The following is a 23706-nucleotide window of genomic DNA, read 5'->3' as shown; positions in this document are numbered from 1 at the left end:
GCCAGCTTACCTTCCCGTAAACAAAGCAGTAGAGGGTAATTCCCATGGCCCATACATCAAGTGCCTGAAAGAAAGCACGTACAGGCAGTAAATGAGATGCAATCCAGATTATCTGAACGAGCCGGATTTTCCCACTGATTCACAGAATATTTTTTGTATGCATATAACATTTTCTGTTGCACTGTGCAGACTCTGTCTGAATTTGGGCTCCTAAAGGCATCTGTAGCATGCCTGAGGAATGAGGACTGTGCTGGGCCAGACACTGCCTCTCTTGTCCTTGCTGTGGAGCGCAGTGACCAGCAAGCAGCTCCTTCTCCTTACAGATGACACCATTCAAGGCTGAACCTCAGAAGTCTTCTTCGAGGTGAAAAAAACCCGTTAGACCATATCCCTGTGTCTGCATTACAGCCCTCAGCAGTGCCTGTCACTTTCAGGAGATCAAGATATGACCTTGTTGCACAGCATCCCCCTGTGCCTCTTGATTATTTTGGAAAGGAATCAGAAGTTTTCTTCTTTCCCTTTGGGCAAGGAAAAGACTCTTAACATGGCTCCTGTCTGAGCAGGGATGCACAATGAAGTGTCTGCCTGCTGCCCAGACCAACCAGTCTGAGTTCTGCCTGGATTGAACACAGAACTAGAGCTCAATTTTACTTAACAACAACCCTAATTTGCACCACAATCCCTGGGTGAGCAACACACAAAGGATGCAGGTGTGGTGCTGCCCTTTGTGCCATGCCTGGGGCTCCCGGGAGACATTAAGCTCTGAGCAAAGACCTACCTTTCCACTGAAACTTTTGCCAGTGTCTGAAATGGCCTCTGGTGCCATGAAGGCTGGTGTCCCTGCCGTGCTGGAAAGCTGGGCATCGTTCCCTTCAAATTGATTGCTGACTCCAAAATCGGCGATTTTGACATGTCCATCATCTCCCAAGAGCAAGTTGGAAGGTTTGATGTCCCGGTGAATGATCTTCTGGTAGTGCACTGAAACCAAACACAGGAGCATGGTCTGCCACAGCAGCCAACACACCCAGGGGAAACCTGTCCAGGATGAAAATAGAGGTGCCAGCTCAGGCACCCCACTCAAAGCTGCTGCTGCGTATGTAATACAATGTAGTAGCAGTTCCATTTCCTATAGACATTTCTTTTTGGTGCCTCCCTGGGACGTACAGCAGGGTACAAAGCTCAAATACATCTGCCACCAGTAATCGTGCAAAGAATAGACATGAACCCAGAAACACCCCAAGCAGGGGGATCAAGCATTGCTGCTGGAGAAGGAAACCACTCTGTAGATTTGTTTGGCCTCATCGTATCAGCTGGTGTGTTGAGCAGCTTGCTGTATGAAGCAGGGAGTTGTAGGGAAGTGAGTGACTCCTCATGAACTTGGAGAACAGATTTAAAGATCAAATCCCAACTTTCAGAACACAAAATGACCACAAAAGCAGAACTGCAGAAAACCCAAAAGACTTTACTGAACAGGAGAGGAAATGCACCAAGTCTTTACTGCCCTTCCCAGGGGAACAGGACCCCTCAGCCTCCCCCCTCCCCTGGCCACAACCACCATTTTCACATTTCCTTCTTGCAAACAGAGCATATTTGGTTTTATACATCCACACTCCTTTCTTATCTCCTAGGAAATATGCAATTGGGTGGAGGAAATGCTGGTCTAGCCCTTTCCTGCTTTACAAACCTGGTCAACACATTGCCACAAAGGCAGCCTGCCCTACAGAGCATCCCCATTTGTGGTTTAAGACCAAGAAAGAACAAACTTCAAGTAACTATTCAGCTCTTTTCAAGCCAGCTTTCCAGCAGGCCGTGTCTGGGGAGGGGAAGTCCCACTTGCAGGTATGTTCTTCTGCAAGGACCTCTTGTTAGTTTGAAGCACTGTTCGGGATGCTTTCCTTGGTACATTAAAAGAGCTGATGTGGAGACCCAGCAGGCTAAAACCTGCTGGAGAACACTGGTGCTTACATCCACTTCCAGATGTGCAGCAACCAACTGCATGGCCATGCTGAGATGCGGGCCAGTTCATGCTGTAACAGCCTGGCAAGACAGTGAGGATAAACATGGCAAACCCTGCAACAACAGTCATTATGAGGAGACATCTGCTCCGCAGCAAAGCTGGTGGCAAGCTGACATTTCATTATGGCAATATAGGGAGAGGAAAAAACAAGTGAGGGGGGAGCGAAGTTTCCCTTCTGGAGATGATGAGCTGCCTTTCAGGCAGGTGTCTGCCTGATACCACAGGGATACAATTCCCAATGCCTCTAAAACAAACAATAAACACAGGGCACAAATATACAAGTACATCCATGGAGCTAAGTGTTGAAACTGAGGGAGTTACACTAGGCAAGCAGGTACTCTAGGCTTCTTATTGTTTCTTCCATACAGGAAAGTAAAAATCCCAAACCAAAACCATAAACCAATTCCCATATCAAATAACTATTTATTTTGTAGAACACATTCTCTGCCTTTGTGCAATCTAATAAAAGCAGAGGGAAAACGCAGGCAGTTTGCCAGCTGCTCTGTGTTTGTTCAGTGCCCAGCTCAGCCTGGTACCCAGCAGGTCTGGGCACTGCTGGCTGTTAGGCACAGGAGCAAGATCAAATGTTGAACAAAGAAATAAGCAGCACATCCTTCACAAAAATCAAAGCCATCAAACACCAGGGTCAATGAACATTTGTGCTTCCCAGTCCAGAACATCCGTGGGCTTCATGTGAGTGTTAGGGACAGTCTGACCACTACTGCACAGCGCCTGCAGGGCAGAGGAGCACAGGTTGTGCTTTCGGGGTTGAGCCTGACACATCCCAGGGCTTTGCAGTGCAGTGTCAGCCAGATGCTTCTGCAAACCTGGCACGCAGTTTAAATCATACACCAGGATGCGAAAGAGATGGGTGCAGAGGGAAGAGGCTGGCCAGGTCAGGAGCAGCAGTGTCCAAGCAGGCACCATGCTGCTGTTTGTGTGACAGTAATGAAAGTCTTGTGCCAGCTGGCTCAAAAGACTTCTGCTATCTCCAAATCCTCCTCTCCACAATCCAGCTGCCTTGTACACAGCCATGAAGGGGGAAGGATGTGGGACAGGAATTGTGCACTGAGCACCAGCTGGTGTAAGTGAACAAGGCTCCGTCACAGCTGCAACAATTGTAAGAGCAAGAGCTCATGTCTGCCAAGAGATGATTTGGAGTGGAGCTGCTAACCGGATGAAGGCAACCTGAAATCTCTTTTCTGCTCTGAAGCAACACAACTCCTACAGCCCCAGTGTGTCAGCTGCTGTGGGCGTCCTCCCCTGCACAGCTATGCAAAACGGGCTTCAGGCTTCAAAACACACAGTCTTACCCTCTCCGGCGCTGTGCCTTGCCACTGGTACAATTCAGTACAATACAGGGCTGCAGAAAGAAAAGATCCCACCAAAATCATTCCCAAGCAACAGAAAAACCTGTTTTGTTTTACAGCTGCAGAAAGGCAGCAGCGCTGCTCATCTGGAGGAAAGAAACACAGCTAAGCTCAGAAAAACTTTCCAACCCACCAACTCCTGCAAGATCTCCTGCAGGTAACACATTGCAGGGAGAAGGGCAGGGAGCAATTAATTCAGGAGGGCTGGCCAAAGGCTGAGAGGCCGAGCGGTGGGATGTGCCTGCAGTGACACACGCATCACTGCCACACGCTGCGGAAGGAGCTGGGGACTGAGCTGTCTTGCAGGAAAGGTACTTGTTAAACCAGTGTGATCTGATTTCCAGCACTACATGCAGAGGGAAAGATGGTGTTATTCCTGCAGAACTCCAGAGGGAGAGCTAAGCATCTCAGAAATAAAAGCCTAATGATACCCTCCAGACTGCTGATGACTGTACAGAAGGGACAATGGCACAGGACCCACAGAGCCACCCAAGGGGAGCAGGACAGCCACAGTCAGTTAAACACAATCACCAGCACAAATTAACCCTCTAATTTCAACAGCCTGAAGCATCTGGGAACAAGTTTCTTCCCTTTGCAGGTGTAAGAGCAGCAGGTAGGAAAGGCACCTTCGTTAGGATTGTTATTCAATGTCACTGGCAGCCAGGACCAGAGGTCCCAGAAACAAAACACTCTTCCCGTCCTTGGGATTCAGGACACACTGTGATGCAGCTGGTAGCAAACAGGAGAAGGGCTATGTCAGGCACAGAAAGAGAAGGAAAAGCACTTTCGACATCTGAATAAAACCCCCAAATGTGCTTTACAGAAGCACAACTAAAATAACTCTCTGTAACAGCTAAACTTGCTTCATCAGGGCTTGGGGATTATTCTTATAAACCAACCCATGACCTCCTTTGGGAAGGACCATCGCATCCATGCTTGCCTCCTAGGCCCCATCTACCACACACAAGGGGGACATCAACAGCTGCAACCCACTCATTCCCATGCAAATGTACTTGTCTGCATCCCTCTCAAAGTTAAAAAGCCTGGAAAGGATCTTGCTCCTCAAGCAGAGGTCAGCAGCTCACAGGAACAACCTCCCTGGGCTCCAAGATGCTCTGTGCTTTCTGTGCTGACAGACCCGATTCAAAGAGCAGATCAATACCTCTTCATAATGAAAATGAAACAGTGTAAGATATCACAGAGCCCTTAGGAGAAGTCTGATTCTGCACCACTCTTAAATTCAGTCTTATTAGATCCATCCTTCACCTCAGTGGAAGGGTGACAGCAGTTCAGGGCTATTTGTATCTGAATAACAATCCCATGGACTTCTAGAGCACCATCTAGGCAAAGATCCCAAAAAGCACATTAGAAAGACTTGTTTGCTAACCTCAGAGCCACGCCATGAATGAAGCAGGCAGGACAGGTGAGAGCCCACATACGACACTGTCATCACAGCCTGTGTTAGAAAGCCTGACCAGGCACATCTCAGGGTGATGTTTCACCCAGGGGTGCTCAGAAACAAGGGAAATCACACCTAAAAGCTTAGACTGTCTCCTGACTTTGGGCACGGAGTGCAAACACCTAAGAAAAGCTGGCTGAAAGCTGATGCTATGTGGTGGAGAGATACAGCCTTGGAGGATTCAGAGCACTCAGGGTGTGAGCAACAGTTGGGAAAGGATTATCTCTTCCTCTCAGTTACAGACATTGCATTACAATTGCAGGTATGCTGCACCTATTGCCTATAGTAACTGAGATGAACCCATACTTGGGTGTTCAAATTTGAGAGCATACGATACAACTGCCCAAAATAAAAGGTCTCTGAAAATCTGGCTTTTCAGGACTTTGTTTCCCTATTACGATGTATTTTAAATCAGTTGGTATTAGCAGCATGGATACAATAGTCTGGGGTTTTAAGTACAAAGTAATCCAGAGTTCCCCAGAGCAATAAGGATGTGGGGTGTGCCATGCTGGGGCTGCCCACTGCTCCTGCTCTCACACCTTCCCAAGAGGGGCAGAAAGAAAAGCACCCACAGCTCCATGAAAAGCTGGTCCTTACGGCAGCCTTGTCCCAGGATGGACTCTGAAAGCCTCTCCAGCAGCACACCTGGATTACTCACATCCTTTCAACAGTTTCAGGCAGTCTGCACCCACTTCTCCCATTGCTTCATCAGCACCTCAAACATGGTTTCTCATGCTTGGCCCTTGGACAACAAGACAGTGTGTCTTTAACGTCAAGTGGCTGTCACAGCTGCCTGGTGGCACTCTGCCACCCAGATGCCTCCAAGCCTACAAACACTCTGGGTGCTGACTATCCAGGGAATGAGCAGCTAGTTTGTATTTCCAGGCCACAAAACATGCCCACTGGGGACACTGCTTTGACACTTGCTGAGCATCATCTCTGAAAAGCCAGCAGGTGATGTGGGAATGGTATTAAAAGAAAGCAATGGCTCCTACCTGTGAGTGCAGCACACAACCCTGCCTGGCCTCTCCACGTCTCCTGATGCTCGCCTCCCTGCTCCATCACTGCTTGTTAGCACAGCTCCACTGAGCACATCATTTTTTGCTGTTCAGTCCCTTGGCTTTTCCTGCAATGTGCAACTCGCTTCACAAATGTTCCTCATTTCTAGATACCACAAGCCATTCAGAGACTAAATAGGCTTTCCTTTTTATTCAGAAGTAAACATCTGGGAACTGCCTGCCTAGACTGACAACCACAGAAGACCAAGAAGGAGCAGAGGTAGAAGTGCTAGAAAAAGAGAGATTGTTCCTTGGTCCTTTTAGAAGAGGTGCTTTTCACTGCATTCCCTTCTGGAAACCTTAGGCCTCCAACAGGTTAATACCAACTTGCTAAAAGCTCATTTAAAAATTATCCATATAAAACTTTGCAATGCACTGACACATCCTGTTATTTACTGAGGCTGAAGCTGAATTATAGTTGATTAGAAACAGAATCCCCTTCCCATTCAAGGGCAAAAGCAATCCATATGGTGCTACTGCAGAGTCTGCTTAGTATTATTCTCACATCACCCCTGTAAGCAAGGAAATGATTTAATACCCTCCCAAGAAAACTGCTGCACCACCATGCAGAGCTTAAGACAGAATGCTGCTCTCTGAAGCAAGCCCCTGCACTTGCCTGCAGTGTTCCACTGAGAAAGAGACAGAGGACATGGCTGTCGTGGGTTGTGCAAGGAGAACACCTTCCCTCTCGTGCTCAGCTCATTGCAGGGGCTTTGTGTAGCTGGGGTGAGGACCCCAGCTCTCTTCACTCTTCTGCCACTCTCTTCCTCCATCCATCAAAGCTTTGCCACTTGAAAAGGGGGATCCCAACACACAGCAGTGCCCAGCACTTTGGAAGAGTTCAGTTTCCATTTGTGCTCCATCTTCAGCACCCGCTGGCCATCGCGCTCTCGGCAGAGGTGACAGGGATGGGATACAGCCAGTAGGAAGCAACAGGGAAGGGGAAGAAGAGGTAGAGCCTTGCTAAAGGCTGCCCTTCTACACCTGTCCTCCAGCCTATATGAGCACATCACATATCACCACTCACAGGGGACAAGCTTCCTGGCACGGCTACACACATGCCGATGTTGCTTGAGGGATCACTGGGAAAGCAGGCAGCAGGGTTCGTGCAGCAGGTACTGCCAGAACAGCCTGCACACTGTGCTATGGGCTGCTTCTAACTCTGAGCACAGTCACTTCCATAACTGCATCAAACAACAGCAAAAATCAAAGGGCCTGATCTTTCTTAAGAGGCTCTAGCACATCTCTCTGATCTGCTCCACCAGCTCATTACTCTCACTCTTACACAAAGCCCTCATCGACCAGTATCAGCAACACTTGCGGCTACCTGAAAGGTTTTTAGTTATTTTAATCATCTAAACAGAGCTTGTCTGCACATGATAAAACACAAGCCAGCCCCTCTTCACCCGGTGCTGTCACTTAGAACACCCAGCAGCTTCCAGCTATAGCTGCAGTCGAGAGTCCTCCCCTCTACATGCTCTGTTCTGAGGAGCTCTAACTTGTGCAGGCAAGAGGCAGCAGCACAGAAGGAGCAGGTCCCCATTTCCCACATGGGAATGGAGGCATAGATGGATCAAGTAGCTTGCTGGGAATCACAGCAGAGCATGTAGCAGCTCCATCACAGACTCTTGTCCCAGCTCTGCTGGCCCACACCAACATGAGGTCTGAGGAACTTGCCTCTGCCAACAGCCAAACCAGATCACACCCATTTATGCCACTGATGCTTCAGTGCACTCACACTGGGCTTAGGTTGCAGTAGGTATTTTCAGAAGAGACAAGCCTGTGTTGACTCAGCTATTGATTTATTTGCTTAAATTTCCTTTTAAGACAATGGAAATTATACTCACATACTGATGGTCAAGTAGATTAAGTCTCACCTCAGAAAAGCCAGCTCTGATCTGCACGTCAGGCACTTACTGCTCCAGACTTAGTGTGCAGGGCTCCAGAGCAACACAAGGATTCATACAGGTTCCCTGTAGAGAACTGCTGCTGGAAAAGTAACTTCCTAATGGCTTTAGCTGTGTGTCATGACCCTCCCTTCAATCCAATAGCTCAGATGAGACAAGCATTCCTCTGCAGAGGGGACGAGAATTAGCACCCTTAGTTTCCATAGACACAGTTGCAGGAGGGAAACTGGGCACTTTCTGCAGAGAATACAGGAAATAATGTTTTTCCTTCCTTTCAGTCACACTGACAGCAACAGTTAGAGCTTCTTGTGAGCTGGATACAACGCTGAGCTGGCAGCTAAACAGCAGCAGGGGCAGTGGCTGTGCTTCATTTCCACTGTACAAGTGAGCAGGGTTTTGCCCTGGGTCAAGCTTGCATGTGTGCTCTGCGTTATGTGCTCCTGGCTAGTGTCACAGCCAGGCTACCTGCCCAGACACACCTTCCCTTTGCTTATTCTTATTCCTTCCTCAGGCTCTTACTGAACAAAGCTACTTGTGTCCCAATCCTAAAACCAAGTTGGGATGGATACCTGCCTGGCATATCCCCCAAGTCTTTTGAATACAATTCTCCCTCACAACCTCTCCCATGGCTCGCACATACATCTGCCACTGGAGAAGAGTTTAAAGTATCTACTCCTTGTGTTAAACCAAACATCTGCTCACACCAAGAAAAACATTTCTGTCCAGCAGCCAGCAGCCTGACACTGGAAGAAAACCCTCCCATTACGTGCTTCACCTGGTACTGGTTTCCACTGTTCATCTGCCAAAGCAAACTGGCATGACACCAAGCTCTCCTTCAGTCAAACCCATTTACTGCCCAGTTATTAAATGTAAGTCACCACTGAGTCAGTCCAGAAGGAAATTTTACTGCCTTTGAGAAGTCAAACCTGTATTTGAGCATCACCATATGTGAAGTAAACCAGCAGAATACCTTTGTCCAGCAAACCTTTAGGCTTTTTTGGGGGAGGGATATGTCAACTCCTGCAAGCTTTCTCTAACGGATGGTCAAAGGGGTGGAAGGACACTTGGCACAGACAAGAACTCTGCAGCCTTGAAAAGCCATCCATGAAGATGTGACAGAGGTCTATAACCCAGGGGTGGCACAGGGAGGGCACGATTGTTCCCCAGACACTGAAACCTGCAGGATCAGACTCAGCCCTGAATTCACCTCCCAGCTTTCAGGGTTGTCTCCTGCCCCAGCTGCTAACTCCCTCGGTGACTATTCACTATCCAGCACACCTATTTCTGCCGAGTATCATTGGGAAAGCAATGTTTGCCTTACTACAAGGGAGACTGAAGCTTAAATAACCCCAGATAAGCACTACTAGAGGGAAGTTACAAGTGGAAAGGGAGGTAATTGCACATATCCCCAATTCACAGAGATGCTTAAGCACATGCTTTAGTTAATGACACAAATAATCCAGCAAGACTTTGCCATCCAAAGCACTTACGTACATGCTGAAATTACCACTCCAGTGGCACTTACAAAGCACAGCCAACAGCCTGTCTCCCCAGCTCACAAGGGGGTGTGTGCAATGCTATAGTACTGGGGGGGGCCTTACAAGCAGGAGCAAAAGCAATTTGCTTTGTAGGGCCCATTTCACCAGGACAGGAGTTAAACTTTGCATGTGCTTAAGTAACTCCTGACATAGTCCACACAACAGAGCCCAGCTCTAAGACAGGAATACAAAAAACAGAACATGTGACCCAGTTAAATTATGGCACTTCAGCTCAAAGTATTTCTCAGCAGTTTGGGGGCCAGAGGAGGGGATTCTCTACCATGGGTGGATCTCTCTGGCTCTCACACTGAACCTGCCTGTTTCTTCGCTGCTTAATGAATGAGGCTGGGACCGTGCCATTGCCTGGAGGGGAGAGGTCTGCCCCTGCCTCATACCATGCCCAAGCCAGGTTTCCCAGCACCATGGCATGTTTCTGCTCTCATGACCACTGCCTCCCTCCAAACACTTCTGCCCAGAGCCAGCCCTCTCACAGGCCTCCACCCCAGGCAAGCATCACGAATAACCAGTGGAGCCCAGTCCCCACGGACACATGGTGGCCAGGGACCATGTGCCACCACTGGTAATTTAAAAGGTGAGCCCAGGTCTCCCACCAGTTTGGCTCCTGCAGCCCCTTCCCACTCACCACAGCCCACCTGCACTCAGGGCAGTGCAATGCCCTGGATTAATACTTTGCAGGCTCCAACAAGAGTCTGCAACTCGTAACTCAATGAAGCCCAAGCAGCAATGATGCATTTGCTGCTGTGATGACTGTGAGCTTCAAGCAGCTGCATGGTTATTGAGCCTCCCAAATTACATAACAATCATGTATGCTTATATTAAAATTACCTTGCAATCTTTGCATTGCCTGGCAACACTTCTCCTTCAGTGTGCACAAACTGGTGTGCTTTTCCTCTTAATCACATAGTAATTGCCATGCATTTACCCAGAACACCATTTTTAACTTTCATTTGCTAATAAAATAAATGGTTACTCAATAGCCCCAAATAAAGCATCCTATTGTTCCTGTTGCTGGGAATGCTTGGGCATCCTATAATTTATTACCCAGTTTCACTCCCTCTGCATAGGACTACTCACACTTTACTTTTATTTAATACTATCCGCAAAACTCCTAGTCTCCTCTAAGCAGGAACTGCAATGCCAGCAGCATCCAGCACAGCAGAGCTTGGCTCTCCCAGCTGAGGCAAGCAGGTTCTGCTATAATATGAATGTTAATGAGAATATAAAAAGCTGCAGTCTTCACCCTTCCAACTCCACTGGAAAAAAGCCTTGAGCTTCCCATTCATATACACATTCCCACCAACTTCCTGACTGATTTTGGCAGCACCTGGAGGCTTCTGGACTGTCTCAGGCTTGCAAACATTGATTTTATTTCCATCCACTTGTTTCAGACAAAACCAGGGGTGGTGTTTGTATTGCAGTGTGGAGATGGAGCTGGGCACTGCAAACCACCTTCCTCTGCCTCAGCAAGGCCTGTGATGCTCAGAGACTTTTCTTTGCAGGTGTCTGAAACCAGGTGAGCCTTCGAAAGCCTTGAAGAAGTGAGGGGCCTGCTCTGGTTCTGAGGGGCTGCTGAGCTTGCAGGGGCCACTGGAAATCCATGCAATGAAGGCAGATGTGGCTCAAAGCACTACAGCAGCATGAGTTTGGAGTTTGTCGCAGCTACACGCCAGCTTTTTCAAAGCACATTAAAAACAATTCCCTCTGGCTTGTTAAAGAAGCAGGTTCTTATTTCCTAAGGTTGAAACAGCTGGAAAGGGTCATTCCTTCTGGTTTAAAGTGGCTACCTCATTATTTTGTTTGCTACCCCTCAGTTCTTGTGGTTTTAGATACAGATAAGATTAATTCCCTGTTCATCACCTCCCTGACACTTAGGATTTTATCAGGCTTTGTCATATTACCCTTTCCCATGATAATTTTAAAATCTTAAGAGCTTTAGTCTTCTCTCCGCACAGAAGATGTGGGCTCTCTGTACATAAGATGTTCCAGCACCATCCTGATCACCCTCCTTGGGCCTTTTTCAGTTCTAGAGAGCTGTTTCTAAGACAGACTGAGCTGACTTGCACAAAATATTCAAGGTACTTCATGCCTGTACCTAAGAGTCTTACAGATCCAAATCACTGTATAATGACATTTTCTGTTTTCTTCTCTATTTCATACCCAATAATTTCCCAAACCTTGTTAGCTTTGTTGAATGACACTAAGTAATGGGCTGGCATTTTCAAGAGAACTATCCAGAATGAAGCCTGAGTGAGAATACCTAATTTAGAGCCCATCACGATGTACGTATTTTTAGTGGTGTTTCTCCCCCTCATGCATTACCCTGCAGTCAGCAACATGAATTTTTATCATTCCATCACTTGCTATCGTGGCATCTTCCTGCCAGACTTCACAATCAGTTCTAACAATGACCATGCTGAATAATTAGATGTCACCACCAACCTCTCTTATTGTACTCTACCCTTTCACTGGTCATTCAGGAATATATTGAACAACCCAGGCCTTGGGTTCAACCCAGACATTATGGATTCCTGTTTCACTGCACTAGTGACTTTTCTCCATTATGAAAGCTGTATTCCTACTTTCCTGACTGTCTAATCATTAATCCACAAAAGGCCATCCATCCAAAGAGACTTATGAGCTTCTTTATGAGCTACTGTTAATGGATCTAATCAAAAGCTATTTGGCAATTGAAACACAATGAAGTAACAGGATCATCTTATCTACATGTTTGTTTTCTCTTCTGGAAAACTAAGAGGCATGAATTGCCTCTGCAAAAGCTGTATTGACTCTTCCTCCTCATATTCAGCCATCTAACCATGGTCAACTCTTTAGTGCATCAGCGTGCAAAGGAAGTAGCCAATGATGAGATCACAAACTCTACAGAAGGGCTGTCTACAAGGAGGACAGCAGAATCAAACAGGCACAGAGACAAATGCAGCTCACCAGCAGTTTGACAATGCTCCCAGCTGGTACAGAAGCAGTAACTGCAGACCAGCCAACTCATGGGTACCTCTTGCACATGAGACCATGCTACATGGGTCCTGAGCAGCACCCTGTGCATGAACTGCTCCAGTGCAAGCAGCCCAGCTAGGATATAGGCAGGGCCCTAAGGTGAGTGAGCAGCAGGGGATCCAAGTTGGGCCCTATTTACTTTGTTCCAGCTGTATCTAACTGACTCAGTCTGTGTCACTGCAATCACCCCTTTTCTGGCTCTGCTATTGCCTTCAAAGACACTCTCCAGAAGGAGATAAACAGAAGAAAAAAGAAAGCAACTATTTTCCTAATGTCCTTTCCAAGGAAAGCCAGCTCCCGACATCTGTGATACTGCCTGGGTAAATCTGAGCTCAGGAGGGCCACCACCAACTGCAAACCCCATCACATGCAATTAGAGGGGACCTCTTTCGCTCAGCTGAGTCGAGAGGCTTCTCCCCAGCTGAGCAGGAGGCTCTGTAAAGCTGCTGTCAGTGCTGGTGCTACTCACAGTACTCGATGCCCAAGACGATGTCTCGGAAGTAGAGCCGAGCCTGCTCCTCACTGAAGGGGTTGTCACTTGGTACCTCCATGACAGGCCTGTTAGGAAGAGGGAAAGCAATTAAGTATGTTGCAGAATGGCAGTAACACTCCTTGCCGGAGGAGTTTCACATTCTCCATCATCACATCCCCACCCCTGAGAACCACAGTCCCAGTAGATTCTGGGTGCTGTGACAGGGGATGGAGGCACAGCCATCCCTTCTGGACATGGTGACACCAAGGTTAGTGAGCTCAGCTAGAGGTGGCGGGTGGCTTTTCACAGTCCCTGAAGCCAGCGTGAGCCACAGAGCCCTCGTCAACATCAGGATTAACTGCTGCTGGCTGCACAAAATAAGGCAAACACTGTTCACTCAGGCTCCTAATGGGAAAAGTAGAGTGAAAGAACAAAACTGGATGTGGCCTTGGGTTTCTTGCTAAAGCTACTCATGGCTGTGAGCACCAGCACCACCAGGAGGTACCAGGCAGCAGTGGGGACCGGGAGGCCGTTGCTGTGCACTGGATGTAATGCCTGCTGGGGTCAGTCCTGAAGCAACACCAGCATGCAGCCAGCCTAAACCAACGCAGAACCCAGACATGAACCATTGTCTCAAAGGTTAAGTGGGAATATTTCTAGTGCATTGTGCCAAACTGCTTTGAAAACCTATTTAGCTGTTCAGGGATCAGCCATTCAGCCCCGAACAGCCAAGGTTACCTGGTCAGCTTCTCCTCTCCCTTCCTTTGTATGCTTTCCACTGCTGAGAGATGCACAGTATCCTCTAAAAGCCCCTCTTCTGCCTGTGCCTGAGGGCAAAGAGGCTGTAAGAGCCAGTCAGCATCTTCTGTTCTCCAGAGGAAGAATGGCAGTGGGGGTTAATCCTGCAATGGGGGTTAATCCTGCTTGTGCTCAGCTGCTTGACCTTGCATTTGTACATATGCCCACTGACCTGAGCTGGATTTAAGTGAACGCTCCTGAAGCACTGTCCTGGCAACCAAACCCTGGTGGAGAACAGCCCATCGCCAAAACCAGGCTCTGTGGCTCTTCCCCTCAGCACCCAGCAGCAAATCCTCCCTGCAGCATTGCCCTCCTCTCCCCTGCTGCCCATTTGATTGATGACCTTCATCTCCCATTTGCATTTTCCTGCCACTGCCTTCCCTCCCTCTTCATGCACATTTTCCTGCTGCTGAAACCAGGGAGAAATAATGTGAGTGGCAGGACTGGCAGAGCCGCTAATGGAGTCTAATTGCCTTCTGGTAGAGGCAGACGGGCTGCACTGCACGTTCCTTGCCCACAGCTGATTACAGGAGCTTCCCCCCTGACCCCCTCTCCTACAGGATAGACATCAGCCTGGTCACCAGGGAGACTGGGGAGCCTCTCACCAGCAACCCGCTGGAGCTGGCAGCCGGCAAGAGGCTTGCTGATGGGAGCAGAGGGAAAATTAAGCCCTTTGGGAATCTCTCCCATCCTGGGCACAGCTCCCCTGAGCTCTCTGTGACCCTGCAGAGCTACGGAATCAGTGCAGGAGTAGCCAAAAGCAGTGAGGAGACTCCCACCACCTTATTACTTCTGCTGCTATGGAAAACATGCCAACAAACAGCCTCCCACACCATCTTAGTGGTAGGGGCAAAGTAAGGCAATGGGTGGCAAGTAAGTGTTGATGAAACCTTAGACCCCTTGTGCCAGAGGAAGCCACGATGTGGCTGTTACCCAGCAGAGTATTGCTATTAAAACCTTTTCCTCCAGGCACCTGATGGGGAATTGGCTTCCAATTTGTTTTCCAGATCAAAGCCTGACACCAGGACATGCCCGTCACTATTCACCACATCATTCCATGCTGTAACAGAGCAAACCAGCTGGATTTTGCCTCCTCTGTGCTGGCCTGCAGAGAGCCACTGCACATATCAAACCTCCATTTCACCTAGGAAGCTAATGATGAACACCAAAACTCTCGAGAGAAGGAATCCCAGGAGGGCTACTTACCCTTTCCTCAGGAGATCAAACACTGCAAGAAAAGGAAATCAAACCATGAATGAATCAGAAGAGAAGTCTGGGCTTATCTGGTTTTTTAGCACCTACAAAAACACATCCATTCCCGTACCTGCAAAATCAATTATTTCTCTCCAACTCACTTCTCTTCCCTCACCCATGTCACTGAAAATATTCATCTCTTCAGCAAAGACAAATATCCCCCACCCCTGCCAGCTCCACGCACGGAGGCAGCAGGCGCTAATTTATCAGCACCATCTCTGCTGCTCCCAGTGCTTATGTGAGTCCTGGCTCCTTCAGTACCTTCAGGGAGGCTGTTTGGTGTGAGATTTCTGCTAAATTGCTGGTACTGAACGAGCTGCTGTAAGAACATGTTGCTCTATTTCTGCTGTGTCAATCAGCAGCACAGCTACATGGCTGTCAGAGCTAAATGCTCCCTGGCAGGAGCAATTGGAGAGGATCTGTTGGTGTGAGCTGAGGTTTGTAGAGCACACCAGTGTTTGTGTCTGATGAGGGGGTCAGTGGCAATGTGGTTTTCTGATCCTGTCTCCTGCAAACAGAAGGATCTGGTTTATCTAGTAGGAGAGCTCTTTCCTCAGGAATTACTAAGGATTTCTTTGCTCCTCCCAAGCAATCCGGTCAGATTGCCCTCCCCAGAGCACCACGCAGCCCTGCTTACGCCTGCAGTGTTGGACCAGCTGAAGGTCCAAACACATGAAGACAGCCTGCATTGGCTCATCTTGCTCTCCAGGCTGAAGAAGCTGCAGCTTGTGGCAGCATTTCAATATTCAACCATTCTTTGCCACTGCAGGTTGCTCAGTTCCTATTGGCACCCTCCATCTCCTGCTTTCTTCCCAAAGAGCATGCAGCACAGCGCTCACAGCAGTACTTCATGCCAGCTGCAACTAGCAAAGAGCAAACTCCACTTTCTCTAGCTTTGCTCTGTAGTGGGGGGCATTTCTGGAAGGAGGAAAGTGCAGTTCTCGCTGGCTGGGTCAGCAGGAGGAGGGAGGAAGCCCACCTGCAGAAGGCTCAGTCCTGAGCAGTGCTGAGCACCCACAGCTTCCCCTTGCTGCTGAGAGAGCTGCAGAGGCATTGACTTTGCATTGCTTTGCCCGAAGCACTCATGGCATCCCAGGCAGAGCAAATGGGAGCAAAGAGGTGATGGGGCATGGACAAGACAGACACAACCACTGCTCCCTGCCCAGCGACCAGTGCAATCTCCCCAGGAGCCCCAGTGGGACCAAGAGGTTTCCCACTTGTCCTGCTGCTATTGCTGCCAGTTCTGAAATCTTGCTCTACAAGAGGTTGGGGTTTGAGGTTGGGGGTTTTTTTGGTTGTTTTCTTCTTTTCTGCAGCTGTTTTGACTTCCTCATGCATTTATTTTCATTCAACAAGGCTTGCTACCTCATTTCTCCCCTTCTCTCACCCCAGGAGTTCAGGCCTTTAAACAAGGGCCTCAGCTGCCCTCCCCACCACACACGCATCTGCCTTGGCTGCTGCTTTGAGATGCTCCTAGAGTGCCACTGGGGCTTCAGCCAAAAGGGAAAAGTGGCCTTTCAAAGGCAAATAGCTTCATTTGCAAGGCAGAGCCCCCTTTCACAGGCAGCTTCAAAAGCATCCCATGATTATTTCATGAAAAGCAACCTTTGAGCCTGTCTCATGAGGAAACATTACAGGGAAGCAGAGATGGAAGAGGGTCAGACATCCCCCTCCTCTGGGCCATCTCATCATAGGGCACCTCAGTGCTGCTGTTGTAGGGGGTCCTGAGGCTCAGCAGGGTGGGCAGTGTCTTTGCAGGGGTCAGACTGCTTTCCAGAGTCACTACCACTTATCCACTGCCCACGGGCAGAGTCTGGAGAGACCCATCTCATACCAGGACGAGAAACCATCCTGCACCCTTCCCTTCTCTCCCAGCTCTAGGACTGGAACTGACATATACCTAGGGGAGGGCACAGCTGTACAAAGACACAAGGCTGCCTTACCCTACTGCAAGGGGCCCTTCCATCCCAGTTGCCTTTAGGGGCATTTAACTTTTCAGAAAGGATAAGTCTGCTGAAGTTGGGATAAGTTTCCTCTCAGTACTGACCCCGAGCCCTGTTACTTGCATCTCTATGTCTAAGCCCAGATGGTTCTGTTAGCATATATCACATACCCATGTACAAGTTGTCCTCTGCAGGATCATCAAGCACCTGTAATGGATAACAGAGAGATAAGGGGAAAGAGGGAAGAGAAAAACTGCAGGGAAAATAAAAAGTATCATTTTCCTGCTCCCTGTACCCTGTGCTGAGCTGCAGAGCACTGAGAACGGCTTAGGGTAGTATTGAGATACTCCTGCAGAGAGAAGGGCTTTGAAGGACACAGATTTTCTTGTCTCCAGAAAAATCTGGCCTTCTGCCTGTATTTGGAGAAACAGCCTCCCAATAAAGGCACTGCTTGTCCTAACTTGACCTCAGCCACTAACAAAAATGGCACCAAAGCCTTGCACTTGTGCACCTTCTCCGGCTGGGCTACACACAAGTTTCACTGGTCAAAGCACCAGCCCAAAGCCCAGGGTAGGTATGTCAGTTTGACATATGTGACTGGGATGATCTTTCTTGGAATCACCAGCCTAAATTTCCGAATAACTATTTTAAATCAATTTTGGCTGAAGTAAGAGCAGGTGAAGAAAGAAGAAAAGAACCAGACTTGTTTCTGTGTAGGATGGAGTTGCAGCTCACCTCTATCAGCTTAACAATGTTGACATGGTCCAGTTTCTTTAAGATGGCTATTTCCTGATAGACTCTCTCCAGTGGTGCCATGGGCTTTGGCTGCTCTCCAGAGGATGCTTTCGACCCTCTGGGAGGTGGCCGACCTGCAAGTGGGATAACATAGTGAAGAACAACTCATTTCTCAGCAGCATTTGGCATGCAGGAGTAAGCAGCCCCTCTGCGCAGATCCCTCCAACTATTCTGGAAGATCTCATCATCTTGTTATCATCCCAAAGCATTACAGTCTCCAACTGGAAGTGAGGTTTCCAAGCCCCATTCAGACCAGATTCCCAGCCTGGTCTGCTTGCCAGGTCCCACAGCACAGCCACTGGAGCCAGGGGCTATCTGAGAGGGTAGAAGAGCCCCTGGGAGGAGGGGGTCTATCCTGCCCAACTTCCAGCACTTAATTAGGCTTCATAGATGGTGAATATGGAAGAGTCAGCACTTCAAAGAGACTCAATATCAAAGCCAGGAACCTAATTACCCAGTGCACTGAATTACCCTGTGATTGTGCCTGTCCCTTCACTACCCACTGCATTTTAACCAGCCCCCAACTACTTGGGCAGCTTTCAAATTAGGCCAAGTTCTGCAGTCCTTGCAGATAAGGGTTCTACAGAGGTTTTCCTGGCTCAGGACAACAGGCAGACCTCTAAACGTGAGATACTCACGTGGAAATCCATACTGCTTCAGGAGCTTCTTTTTGGAGAGGACTTTCATGGCCTGAAGGAAGAAGGAAAAGCAGTGTTACAACTGAACAAGAGCCAAAGTGCTCATGGCTGACACACAGGAGTCTGCTGGGCATCAGGGACTGGTTCAGGTCTGCTCCTCAACCTAGAGGTCTCCTGGTCAGTGGTGGCCACAACAGATGCACACACACACATGCTAACCCAGGCTTTCCTAAAGGCACTGCTGACCATTGGTTTCATTCATCTTTTTCCCCTGAAAAAGACATTGATTTGGCTCTTTTTTCTTTGTCCAATTTAAAATAAATCAAGATTTCTGCATTTGGGGCAGCAGCTTGAGGGAAGAGGTGGCTTCCTCCAGCTGACCTTTATGTACCTGCTGGTTTGGATGATGCTATGGCCATGCCGCATGTCAGAGCCACTTCAAGGCTGCTCCACCTTATGTTTTGCTTTACCCAAGGGTCTAGGAAGCAAAAGAGCTGGAGAGTCACAGCCATACAGCAAATACCCTTGCAACCTATGTCACAGACCTGGAACAGGACACCTTCCACCAGTTCTGTGCTGCCTGGGGATGCCTTTGCTATTCCCAAACACTATTTTTTGCCCCATAAACCTCTTCCGTGCTGCCAGAGGAATACAGAGCACCTGCAGTGTGATCCAGCACCATTCCCAAGGCCATGAACGAGGTGTTTTGTGGACATCCATACCTGCACCATCAGAAACAGAGAATCCAGCTCTGTGTAGCGAAAGCACAAGGAAGGAAGTGGGGTTTTGCCAACGGCTTCCCTCTGTTCTCGTACCTGATTGATGCTGGCACCGCTGTGAACCCAGGCAGGCAGCTGAGCTGTGGGAGAGGGCCAGGGTAATCTCTTCTGCCATCCAAACTGGCATTAGCATAGTGGCAAAAGGCAATGCGAATTTAATAAGCAGCCTCTGTGCCTCCATCTGCTCTCTGCGTTAATAACCTTTTTGAGGGCCACTCGAGCAGCCCCGAGTGGTCCAGCAGATAAATATTTCATGAGAAACCAGCTTATGGTACAATTTGCTTAGGAAAACAGCCTGTGCTCCCGGGAGCTGTGATGGTCACTCCCTCCCTCCTCCAGAATAGGTACTTACTCCTATTCATTAAGCATCCAAATGTGTAATTCACACTGGAGTGACGCCTGCAAAATATAATTAAGCAAGGACTGCTGCAGGACACAGTCAAATGCCAAGGAATTCTGCATTAATACCATGGAGGCAGGCTCCCTGCACACTACCTGCTTTTAACACGTACACCAGGAGCAGGCCACCAAACCCACTCCGGCAAGCTCCTTCCCAAGCTGTTTTTCCTGGCAGTGATGCCACTGCACACCGCAGGATTCCCACCTCCCATCAGTGCTCCATCTGCAGCCAGGTTCATGGCTTGCTGGAAGGATTGTTGGTTTTGGTACTGATCCAGTGAAATCCTCTGGATTTGCACCCATGCAATTGAGAAGAGACACTGTGTAGTTCTCAATCCTGCCTGACAGCTCCCGAGCCAACTGTTGGAAACAACGGTGTTGAGAGACAGACTCAGAGCGCTTATCTTGTACTTAGCACAGTGCTGCGGCCAATACACACAGCCAAATGATTCATGGTCTGCTAAAAGAGGATGCAAGATGTGTGCAACCACCTCCAAGGACAGCCAGGACCAAGCCTGGATGACTTCCTATGCTCCCCACTTCTATCCCTCCATAATGAAAATTTGTGGGAAAAACCAAAGGAATTGGAACACCTATTCCTGTTCCAACCACCACCAGCCTGGGAAGAGAATCAGAATCACGGAATGGTTTGGGTTGGAAAGGACCTTAAGCTCATCTAGTTCCAACTCCCTGCCATGGGCAGGGACACCTCACACTAGACCATGTCACCCAAGGCTTTGTCCAACCTGGCCTTGAAGCTGGCCTGGGGAGAAGGCTCTCCTTGCTCCCACCCCACCTTGAGTCCTACCTGCCTTCTGGCAAGGAGCTTTAGAAAAAGAAGAAACAGAGGATGCAGTTTGCTGCTGACAGCTCCCAAGTTGCATCAATGCTTGGGGGCAGGCTCTGGGGAGAGGCTGGAGAGAGCAGGAAGGTACACAGAGGAGCAATACTCTTAGGGACAGAAATGGAGAGACCAAGAGCTGGTGCTGTCACCCAAGCTCCTCAAAGGATGCTATGAGGGAGAGATCAGTGACGATTATTGTATCATAAGTGAGCTGACTGCAAACCACATCTACTGCTGTGGAAGAAACCCCAGGACATGGTTATACCAACCTCAAAGCACCAATATCTGCTGCTACACAAGCAGGGCCAGATCAGAAGAGAGGACTTGTCCCATGGGGGATGAAGAGCAAACTTCATCACGCAACAGGCCAGAGCCACTTGATTATCACAAGGGCAGAGAGGAGAGCACATGGTGGAAAAGCCTCACTTTAATTACAGCATGAGCTGGCAGGACGAGGCTTCCTCACTGAATTGTGCCTGTGCATACGGGGAGCAGCACAGGGATGCTTCAGCAAACATCTCCAGGGCTCACATGCATGAGAGAGCCAAAGACATTTGTACTCACAGGCAGAGCTAATCACCCAGGTAATGCCCTTCTGATAAAGAACCAGCTCAGAGCCAAGCTGAGGGATTTTCCCTTTGCACTGGTAAGCACTGCTTCAGCTTCCTCAGGAAAAGAGAGAGCCTGGAGGAGATATCCTCCACACATGCCCTTGTACCCACCTTCCTTCCGACCATCCACACGTGGATGGGGTCTGGACATACTCCCTGGAGAGGCAGCAGGAACCATGTGCTTTTCTTTGTTGTATGGTTATTATTTAAGCTTACTGCTCTCCTAGCACCACAGGGAAGCTGCCTGAGGGAAAGGTGATCCCAAGTTTATGGAGAGGAGGGATGCCTGGGATACAGCAGCTTTTGCCACAGCAAGACCTCAATCTGCTGGTAACAACAGCAGCAAAATAGCCATTAGTTGCAGGATGGAAGGGTCATAAAATGGATTGAGCCAAGGGAACTTCCCAGCTGTCCTTTGCCATGCTCTCGCAGCACTTAGGATGTCATTTTATCTGCTAACAGAGACCCGCATTGCAAGGGCAGAGACCTGTGCACAGTCCCTACCTGCAGCCCTCAGGGCAGTGGGATGTTGCTCAAAGGTTGCTACAAACCATCTAAATCCTCTGCTAGTGGATGACAGCACCCTGCAGAAATGCAGAGCAGACCAGAGAGCATTTCCTTGCCTGTGCTGACAATAAAGTGGCTAAGAAGGAAGCTCTGCTGGGAGGGAGGAGTGCTACACACCAGGCAGTGGTTCAGTAGCTGTTTCGTGAGCAGGAGGATGAGAAACATGGGAGCCTTGCCCTCCCTTCCCACCTGGATGGTGACCAAAGTGGATTCTCTAGGAGCTTGCTGCTGGCCACCTTCTCCTCTGCAGCAGCACTTTGCTCAGCTGTTTCTTTTCAGAAACATGCAAGGAATTTCTCCCCATCACTGAGAGTTGGTAGAAAGCAACCCTCCATGCAAAGGTTGTTAGGTACAAACAGAGGCAGAGAGCACAACCACACAAATCTTGTTTCTTAGGAAACCAGATTAAAGAAGAAGAAAAAAGAAAGAGAAACCCACTGACAACCTGCAATGCTATTGCTTTTGTCCAGAAGTAGCATAACAAACATCCATCATAACCACTTTTCTTTGCAAGCTGATTTAGAGATTGAAACTAGGAGGAAGACATGACCCGAGGCATCACAGAATCAAATTCCATCAGCACAATGACTCCAAACTAGATCTCCATTTGGACACATTTGCCTTTGCTTTTTATTTGCTGCTTTTCCACAGAGCTTGGCTTTTCTTTTTTCCTCACGGTCACTGTCAAAGTATCTCCTGCAAACTGAGACACTGAAACCTTTCCAGCTGTAAAGGGTTCCTTGGCAGAGCCCCACAAATGCTGCTGTAACACCTTCACAAGCCCCGGTGGCAGCAGCAGGGGCTGAGAGCAGTGGCAGGGCCCTCTGCATCCCAACAGGGTGTCCTACCTGGAGAGAGCACTGGGTCACATACTTGGTGTTGAAAGTTCCATTTCCTTGGTCTAATACATTCCCTGCATCCACTGATGTAAGTCAGGACGCTTTCATAGCCCTCCACAGTGCTGCAGTCGTTCACAGAAATGAAGAAGAAAGCTCTTGGAAGCACTGTCTGATCTTTAACGGAAGGTAAAAACCCCACAAAGTAAATACAGCCCAATCTACACTTTCCCCAAATGTGGTGATCAGCTTCTTTTTTCCATAAGAGTTTTTCCTAATTCTAGGCCAGCTCCAAAACTCACTCAAGCAACAGAAATCTTTCCTTTTGCTTTGGCAGGAGCTAGATCCAGTTCCTGGTACCTATAAACTCTGCCTTTTCTATGAGAGCTAGCAAAGGGCCCCAGCCTCAGCAAGAACCAGGAGGCACACTCTGAATTATACTTCAAATTAAAAATCTTCTGCTTTCTTTGAGGATTTTTAATCAGAGCACATGAGATAAAGGAAATAAAGCAGGCAGCAACACTCTGGCCTCGTGCTAAAACACTGCAAATGTGAATCGATCAGAGACTACTCAGTAAAGACCAACCAAGGGCTGATTTCCTCCATTATCTGTTACTGCTTTTCAGCACCAACTCTCCAGACCTAAATCTGGGGGAAAACACACAGAAAAGGCCCTCCCCAGCTATCAGAGTTGCAATTGCTTTACTAACAGGCATTAGGTACCCCCCCGAGGTGTCGGGGTGCATTGCTGCAACGCAGCCTCAGACGGGAGTGATATGGACATGGAAGTTATCTCAGCACTGGGAGAGCCAGTTACGCAGTTGGCTATTTCTCTGAAGCCTTGTCTGTCAGCTCCTGGGCTGTCTCAGTGTCTTGGAACAGTGGAGGTGTCTCACCATGGCTTGCCCTCTGGGAAAACACCAGCACAGGCACCCAGAAGGATTAGGGGTGACAGCCCATCTGCATGTGACTGTGGCTGGGGAAGGGGGAAAGCTCCCGCTGCCCCAGCTGAAGGGGTGGGAAGTGCATGAAACACAGACTTCAGCATCACAGCCCTTCCGCAGCACTGCAGCCATCCGCCCTCTCCTTTCCCATATCCACTGCAATGGAACACACACCTCCCAGGACCACCTTCACAGCCCCAGCATCCCAGCTGAGACCTGTTTCAGACCCTGCCTCAACGCCCCCAAAAGGAGGATCAGGATGAACCAAAGAAGGTTTGGGATCTGCACATCCTGTCCCTCTTCAGGGAGTGAGGCTGAAACGGTGCCCAGGCATGGGAGCTACTCTGATGCTGCAGTAGCTTTAAAGTGTTTGCTTAGATTAGAAAAAGAAATGGAGATTAAGTGGGGATTAACTAACACACACCAGGCTAACCTGGACACAGG

At 48.8% G+C, this 23706-nt stretch overlaps 1 protein-coding gene across 3 annotated transcripts in view; it reads right to left on the bottom strand.

Moving 5' to 3' along the window:
• Positions 1 to 23706, bottom strand: part of CAMKK1 (calcium/calmodulin dependent protein kinase kinase 1) — a 97509-nt gene that overhangs the window by 20528 nt on the left and 53275 nt on the right. For all 3 annotated transcript variants that reach the window (XM_030472721.1, XM_030472722.1, XM_030472720.1), the window contains exons 5-11: positions 18283 to 18334; positions 17585 to 17718; positions 17020 to 17056; positions 14859 to 14880; positions 12852 to 12940; positions 779 to 978; positions 11 to 64 (exon numbers count right to left, since the gene is read on the bottom strand). In XM_030472721.1, the coding sequence (XP_030328581.1) occupies positions 11 to 64; positions 779 to 978; positions 12852 to 12940; positions 14859 to 14880; positions 17020 to 17056; positions 17585 to 17718; positions 18283 to 18334 (588 nt within the window). The remainder of the gene's footprint in view (positions 1 to 10; positions 65 to 778; positions 979 to 12851; positions 12941 to 14858; positions 14881 to 17019; positions 17057 to 17584; positions 17719 to 18282; positions 18335 to 23706) is intronic.

The sequence above is a fragment of the Strigops habroptila genome, assembly GCF_004027225.2.
Source record: "Strigops habroptila isolate Jane chromosome 13 unlocalized genomic scaffold, bStrHab1.2.pri S16, whole genome shotgun sequence".
Taxonomy (NCBI): domain Eukaryota; kingdom Metazoa; phylum Chordata; class Aves; order Psittaciformes; family Psittacidae; genus Strigops; species Strigops habroptila.
Note: the sequence above shows the minus strand (reverse complement) of the source record. Positions and strands in the feature narration are given on the sequence as shown.